This window comes from Phoca vitulina, unplaced genomic scaffold (genome assembly GCF_004348235.1).
Source record: "Phoca vitulina isolate PV1807 unplaced genomic scaffold, GSC_HSeal_1.0 scaffold38, whole genome shotgun sequence".
In the NCBI taxonomy this organism is placed as follows: domain Eukaryota; kingdom Metazoa; phylum Chordata; class Mammalia; order Carnivora; family Phocidae; genus Phoca; species Phoca vitulina.
The window spans coordinates 1,554,442-1,562,790 of NW_022589741.1; the positions used below are offsets into that span (position 1 = coordinate 1,554,442).

The window sequence follows — 8,349 nt, forward strand, 5'->3', positions numbered from 1 at the left end:
TTATTCTTCTAGAATTCAAACCTGATTCATCAGAAGGTGTCTCCTCCTAGTGATCGACAAGGATCTCCAATATTGTCATTCATCATTCTGGAACAATTTAATGCCATTCGCTTAGTCCAAAGTATTCATCAATCTCTTGCCGCTCTCAGCAAAGTCATCAGAGGAACTACCTTACTGAGTTCAGAAGTACAGAAACTGGCAAGTGCTTTATTAAACCAAAAGGTAAGCCAAAATTAAATATATGTGTTTTTATTTCATTATTATAAATGACTCTTTCATTATGTATACATTTACCAAGTCTTACAGTTAACAGTAACAGAAAACCCAAGTTAAACTACCGTAGCCAGATAGGAATTAATTGGCTGATACAATGGAAGGACAAGGGTAGCCAGCGTTAAGTCAGCTCGACGCAGGAGCTGCAGGTTGTCATTAGGATCTTAGCTTGTGTTACTTGTCTATCTGTCTCGTCATGTTGTGTGTGAGTGCGTATATATATGTATTTACTTGTGTGTGTATGTACATGCAGCCTCCATGTTGATTTCACTTTGGGGCAGGTCGTCTATACATGATGGTATCCTAGCATGCTGAGCAACAGAAAGAACACCTTTCTCCTGGTAACTCAGGCAAAAATCTTGGGATTAGCTTTAATCCAAACTGATTGGATTGTGTTTGATGCCTAGCCCCTTTAAAATTCTCTGTTCAGGATTTGCAAAGTTCTCATTGGCTAGAGCTTCAGCCAAATATGTATACCAGCAGCTAGGATGGATTCAGCTCCATCTGTAATGTGGCATACTCCAAGTAAGGGAAGGATGGTTACCCAGTGGAGAATCAAGGTACTTTAGCAGAAGAAAGGGAAATCCACTTCTCTTGCTGAATAATTGACCCATTTTATTTTTTTTTTAAGATTTTATTTATTTGAGAGAGAGCGAGCATGAGCGGTGGGGAGGGGGAGAGGAGGAGAGAGAAGCAGACTCCCCGCTGAGCAGGGAGCCCAACATGGATGTGGGAATCGATCCCAGGACCCTGAGATCGTGACCTGAGCTGAAGGCAGACGCTTCACTGACTGAGCCACCCAGATGCCCAATTAAACCATTTTAAATATCAGTAAAATCCATGTATTATAGATCTATTGGCTAGAAACAAAAAAAATGGAGTATCTGACATATATTTACTTTAGTTATTTGGAAAATATACACCTTACAGAACTTGGCATCTGGAAAAGATTTCACTAGGGTTCCATAGGAATTTAGAAAGAAAAAAGTTTTGTTTTCCCCCTGCCTCCAACACTGTTTACCCTCAATATAGAAAACTCTGATGGTCAACTTAAAGTCTTCTACATAAAAGATCATCTTCCTGGAAGTTCCTGTATCTTACATAAAAAGATTTCTGTCTTAGTTCAGGCTGCTATAACAAATTCTGACACATTGGGTGGCTTAAACAATAAACATTTATTTCTCATAGTTCTCAAGATCAAATTGCTGGTAGATCTGGTGTCTGATGAGGCCTGCTTCCTGCTTTGCTCATGGCCATCTTTTTGCTGTGTTCTCACGTAGCACAGAGGAAAGAGAGAGGAATCAACCTCTCCTGTCCCTTCTTAGGAGGGCATTAATCCCATCATGTTTGCTCCACCCTTATGACTTACTACCTCCCCAAAGCGTCATCTCCAAATATCATCACCTAGGAGGTTAAGGTTTCAACATATGGATTTGGGGGAGGACACAAACTTTCAGTCCATTGCAATATCCATTCCTTTTCTGCATAGACAAAAAGGCATACTCTGGCAACCTTATGTTCCTTTTTCCCTTTACCTTGGAAAGGAAATCTCAGCTTTGTGTTGTGTACTGCATTTAAATGGTTTTTCTTCGTATATAGATGACTATTTGAATCAACGATGATATTCAAAATACCATAGTTGTAGTATATTGTTCTATAAGCTGTATCTAACTTCTTTTTTATTTCAAGTGATACATTATCTATCATGAAAGCTCCTTGAGCATTTCAAGGAAACACTGAGAAAGGATTGTAAGAGCTCTGAAGAGCTTACATTAGTTAGCTCATGTAAGCACCACGTGCAAGGTGGTGCTCCTGTTACCTTTATTCTACTGGGAGGGGCCTGAGGCAGACAGGCGCGGGTGCTCAGTCACTTAACCAGAGTCACGCAGGGAGAACTTGTAGAGTCAGGAACCTAGGCGGGTCTGGTGCCTTTATAAATAGAAATGATTTAAATTTACCAAAAGATAAATTTCCATGAGAGTGTATTTCTTTAAAATCCAACTTCATGCTGTCTAAGGGCAAAATGTACGGGATTGCATTTAATGACAGTTGAGTGAGGTCTAGGAGGAGAATCACACTGATAGAGCACGAGTGTAGAGGAGGACAGCAAGTTTGGTGGAACTCACACACACTGACGTGTAGAAAATTCAGCTTAGATCAGATTTTGAGGTTTCTAAAGCCAAAGAAAAGGTGTTTGGATTAAATGCCATAGGCAATAAGAATATTTTCATGTAGAAATAATGTCACAAAAGGCCAAGAAAGTGGCCCGTGGAATAGGTCTATCTGCCACTTGGTAGCTATGTGACTTGGGCAGGTCAGGTAAACCTCTCTAAACATTACTTTTCTCATTTGTAAAATGAGGATAATAAAGATAACCTACCCTATGGGATTGGTATGAAAATTAAATCATAAGTAAAGTGCTTGGTACAAAGCAAGCATCCTCTAAATGATAGTTGCTCTTGTTATTGTTACTGTAGGAGAACTTTATTAGGTAAAAAGCAGCTTTTGGAGCAGTTGACTGGTAACACTATACAAAACTAGTTTATAGAAGTAGGGGTATCATGTGGGTTACTGTTTACTCATCTCAGTAAGAGCTGGTTAGGGCATGGAGTAGGGTGGCTCAAGAGGGTTGTATGTGATATAAATGAAAAATAGAAAAAGTCATCAGCAGACCTGGCTTCTTGTTTTGCTTCTGCTGTTGTAAACCATTTGGGTGATCTTTGGCATAAACACTTGAAAAAAATGAAGAAATCATTTTTTATAATGGTTTTGTAATGTGGCTTATTAGACCATAGTGAAAGATAAAGAGTTAAATTGGCTTTATTATATGAAACATTTTCCATGAGTAAAACCAAGGAATGGCATTTTATAAAGAAGTCATAGATTTTTAATTCTTGATAGCGCCTCTTTCTCTTCCCCTGACTCAGTAAGTTCTCCTCAGTGTTTCTGTATTTGGCATAGCACCAGGGCCTGACGACTTCTTAATTACAGTGTGTTGAGGATGTAGACAATCTCATTATTAATGTATTAAATTAAGTTTTATATATTACACATATTACACTTTTTTTTTTATTTGTCAGAAGGACAGAGCACAAGTAGGGCAGGGTGAGCTGCAGGCAGAGGCAGAGGGAGAAGCAGGCTCCACACTGAGCAGGGAGCCAGATGCCGGGCTCGATCCCAGGACCCTGGGATCATGACCTGAGCCGAAGGCAGACGCCTAACGACTGAGCCACCCAGGCGCCCCTATATATTACACTTTGAATTGAGAAATACAGCCTCTAAAATATCACTATTTTTGAAATATTTTTATAATTTGCATGAAAACAAATTGGTTAAAATTCTTTCCAAGGATGAAAGCATGTTTTGCAAAGCACATTTACATTATACCACAGAGAATATCTCTAGAGATGTTTCCTGGTGTCTGATGAGACTCAGACTGGGCTGACCTTCACCAAGACAAGATCCATAAAATAAGTTTCTGACATTTACTTTCCAATGAGTTTTACCAAGAATTGTGAATCCAGTACTATCCCATTTATTTCAAGATAAAAATTTAATGTTTTATTACATTTGAATGTGACAAGTTCTGTATTAAGTGATATGATTTAATGTAAGTTAGGAAATAGTTCAGTACTTGACATTTTCTTACTGTGTTGACATGATTGGATTAAGAATTTTCTTAGAATTACGACTTTTTTATTTCTTTGACAGCTTCTGGTAATCTATGAAAACTTTTTTTTTTGTAAAAAGTCACAATATTTATAATTTGTTAAAGAGAATAGTACTGTTAAATATTGTGACTCTTCTTTTACATAATTAGGACATGGGCTTTAAATTATAATTTAAATGAATAAAAATTGAAAGAATACGAAATCATTTCATCTTTCTTGCTGAGCAATGCCCTCTGTTCAGATATGCACATATATACATATAGAGCTTTACTGTATAGCTTCAGGATGTCTAAGAGTTAGGATCTCCTCTGCTGGATAGTTTTTTCCTTTCACTCCTTTCTCTGCCATGGTCTTCTTTCTAGCAGTGGTTTTCAAAGTGTGGTCTGCAGACCAGGAACGTCCACATCACCTGAGAACTTGGGAGTGTGAAGTCTTGACTGACTGTGTGAATCAAACTCTGTGTTCTCCTGCAGTCTGCATTTTATCAGTCCCTCGAGATGGTTCTGATGCAGGCCAAGGTTTTAGAAATGCATCGTGTAGACAGAATTCCCATAAAAACTGGCAGAAGCACCTGCCACATCACCTTTCAGCCCCCCCACTCCACTCGTCAGTATCTGTGACCACCTCCATCGTTGGTCTCTAAATCTTGGGGGAAAAGAAAAGATGCTCATTCTTATGAAATGTCTGGGAAGACTTCCAACTTTCCTTAAAGGGTCCCTCTTGTAAAATTTATCTATCTTCGTGCAAATAGTGCTTTAAAAAGTCATCAGCTGCCTTACCTAATGATAATTATTAATTGTGAGTGATTTGCACTTTTCCATTAGAATAAATACCTTATGTTTTATGTAACACTTTACCAGGTGAGAGCGCTTCTGTGCTCTGCTCTCATCATGCCCCTTCACTTAGATCAGAAAATGTCCCATAAAGTGGCAGAGCCCATACTGCAGTCCTGGTGTTGTGTTTCCTACATCAATGTTCTCCCCACTTCCTCTGTCACTGAGTAATTTAATTCTATCATGAAGTTGTAGGGTAGTCTTTGTTACAAGAGGAACTTAGCAGCTTTGTGAACACTGAACTCCTCATACTCATCTCCAAAGGCTTATCACATACTGGGATGGAACTCCCCCACCTCCTCGTCTCTAGCTTCACTGAAATCTGAATTTTATTAGATACACTTACAAATGGAAATCAGTTCCTGATGATTTATGTCAGTACGACGGGGCCTGCATATATCCAGAATCTCTAGTATCTTGGAATTCTCCTTCAGTATCCCTAATTTAATACTGTTAATGTGCATGATAAGAGAATATATACTTTTTTTTTTTTTTTTTTTTTAGCAGAGATTTTTAACTCCGGAATTTATTCTTCCCCTTGTCCTTTTTTATTCATTTAGCAAGTGGAAATGGAATTATAGTGTTGTAAGACCTTTGTGCTATATGTGAAGTTTTATTAATATTATTTGGAGTTTCATTAATATCACTTAATAGCTGTTGTTTTTTGAAGGTAGACTGTAGTAAGTTAAAGATGTGTACTATAAATCCTAAAGCAACCAATAAAAATAAAATTAAAATACCACAGAGGTATGTGTAATGAGCCAATATAGGACATAAGATGGAAGTACAACCTTTACTTAAATAGTCCAGAGAAAGATGAAGAAATAGAGAAGTCTGAAGTTACCAGTATCAGGAATAAGACAAGAGACATCACTACAGTTTCTACAGACATTAAAAGCATAATGGAATATTTTTAACAGCTTTACGCTTATAAATTCAACAACTTAGATGAAATGTATGAATTCCTTGAAAGATAGGAACTACCAAAGCTCATTCAAGAAGAAATAGTCTATAGCCTATACTCTCTATCTATTAAGGAATTTGAATTTGTTACTAACTTTCCCACAAAGAGAGCTCCTAGAATTCACTGCTGAAATCTAATTAATATTCAAGGAAGAAATACCCACTCTCTGTAAACTCTTCCAGAAAATAGAAGAGGCAGGAATACTTCCCTGAACTTCCTGAGACCAGCATTGCCTGATAGCAGAAGCTAACACAGACATCATGATAAAGGAGATCTATCGATAAATTTCCTTCTTCAACATAGACCCAAAACTTCTTGACAAGATATTAGCAAATTAAGTTCAACAAAATATAAAAGTGGATAATGCATTTTGACTAAGTGGGGTTTATTCTAGGAATATAAATTAGGTTGAATTAAAAAAATGTTATTTATCATTTTAATAGACTAGTAAAAATTACATGATTATCTCAGTAGACACAGAAAAGGCATTAGACAAAAGTCTAATAATATATAGCTCAGTGGAATGGAACAGAGTCTAGGGAAAGATCCACTGATGTATGATCAATTGATTTTCACCAGATATGCTATGGCAATTAAAGAGAGAAAGGAAAATCTCTTTAATAGACAGTTACTGGAACAATTGAAGAGCCAAAGCAAAAAAAAATTAATTAAAATCCTTCACCTGTATCTCCAAACATATATAAAAATTATCCCCAAATTGATTATACAGTTTTGAATATAAAAAGTTAGCCACAGACAGGAGAAAGATTAGCTGGACCCAACAAAGGAACATTTATCTAGAAATTTTTTTTAAGTACAACTCATTAATGAGAAGATAAGCATTCCAAATTAAAGTGTCTATTCAAGTATTCTTTTTTTTATCAAGAGGTATACATATACCACATTTTCTTTATCTGTGGATGGACGCTTGGGCTGCTTCCTTTTTCTTGGCTACTGCAAATAATGCTGCAATAAACATAGGGGTGCATCTATCTTTTCAAATTCGTGTTTTCATCATCTTTGGATAAATGCCCAGTAGTGGAATTATTGGATCATATATTAATTCTATTTTTCATTTTTTAAAGAGCCTCCATACTGATTTCCATAGTGGCTGCACCGGTTTGCATTCCCACCAACAGTGCACGGGGGTTCCTTTTTCTCCACATCCTCGCCAACGCTTGTTATTCCTTGTGTTTTTGATTGTAGCCATTCTGACAGGTGTGTTGAATCATATTGTACACCTGAAACTAAGATAAAACTGTGTTAATTATACTTAATTAAAAAATAAAAAGACATACAGATGACAAAGAAGCACATGAAAAAATGCTCAGTATCAGGGGCACCTGGCTAGCTTAGTCAGTAGAGCATGCGACTCTTGATCTCGGGGTCGTGAGTTCAAGCCCCATGTTGGCTGTAGAGATTACTTACATAAATAAAAACATTTTAAAAAACGCTTAGTATCATCAGTCATTAGGAAAATGGATATTAAAGTTACAATAAGAATATCAATATATAGAAGTCAGTTGCATTTCTATACAGTAGTAGTGAATAGCTAGTTCATAGCATTTAGAGTATCCAGAATGAAATTAAGAGAGCAACTCCACTTATAATAGTATTGAAACAAGTAAAAACATGGGAATAAATGTAAGAAAAAAGAGCAAGACTTGTATGTTGAAAACTGCAAAACATCACTGAAAGAAATTAAAGACTAAAATAAATTAAAAATCATCCTTTGTTCATGGGGAAATTGAGAAGTGGGTACATAGGTACAGAGTAGTTTTAGGGAAGAAATTAGAAGTAGTTAAGATAAGTTGATTGATAAGTGGATATTGAACCATCCTTGCATCCTGGGAAGAATCCCATTTTGATCTTGGTGAATGATTATTTTAATGTATTGTTGAATTTGGTTTGCTAATATTTTGTTGAAGATTTTTGCATCTATGTTCACCAGTGATATTGGCCTGTATTTTTCTCTTCTCTTTTTTTTCCTTTCCTTTCCTTTTCTTTTCTCTTCTTTTTTTCCTTTCTCTTCTTTCTTTATTTCTTTCTATTTTTTAAATTTTATTATGTTATGTTAATCACCATACATTACATCATTAGTTTTTGATGTAGTGTTCCATGATTTATTGTTTGCATATAACACCCAGTGCTCCACGCAGAACGTGCCCTCTTTAATACCCATCACCAGGCTAACCCATCCCCCCACCCCCTCCCCTCTAGAACCCTCAGTTTGTTTCTCAGAGTCCGTCATCTCTAATGGTTCGTCTCCCCCTCCGATTCCCCCCCCTTCATTTTTTCCTTCCTACTATCTTCTTTTTTTTTTTTTTAAACATATAATGTATTATTTGTTTCAGGGGTACAGGTCTGTGATTCAACAGTCCTGCACAATTCACAGCACTCACCATAGCACATACCCTCCCCAATGTCTATCACCCAGCCACCCCATCCCTCCCACCCTAACCCCCACTCCAGCAACCCTCAGTTTGTTTCCTGAGATTAAGAGTCTCTTATGGCTTGTCTCCCCCTCCAGTTTCATTCGTCTTTCTTTTTTTTTTTTCGTTTTGTTTCTTTCCTTTCCTTTCCTTTCCTTTTCCTTCCTTCCTTCCTT

At 36.9% G+C, this 8,349-nt stretch overlaps 1 protein-coding gene across 11 annotated transcripts in view; it reads left to right on the forward strand.

Annotated features, from left to right (window-relative positions):
* The window catches only part of DYNC2H1 (dynein cytoplasmic 2 heavy chain 1), a 300,244-nt gene that overhangs the window by 235,071 nt on the left and 56,824 nt on the right, over positions 1-8,349 (forward strand). For all 11 annotated transcript variants that reach the window (XR_004302235.1, XM_032427898.1, XM_032427903.1 and 8 more), the window contains one exon: positions 13-222. Coding sequence is in view for 10 of the 11 variants with exons in the window: in XM_032427898.1 (XP_032283789.1) it covers positions 13-222 (210 nt within the window). In the remaining variant the exon portion in view is untranslated. The remainder of the gene's footprint in view (positions 1-12; positions 223-8,349) is intronic.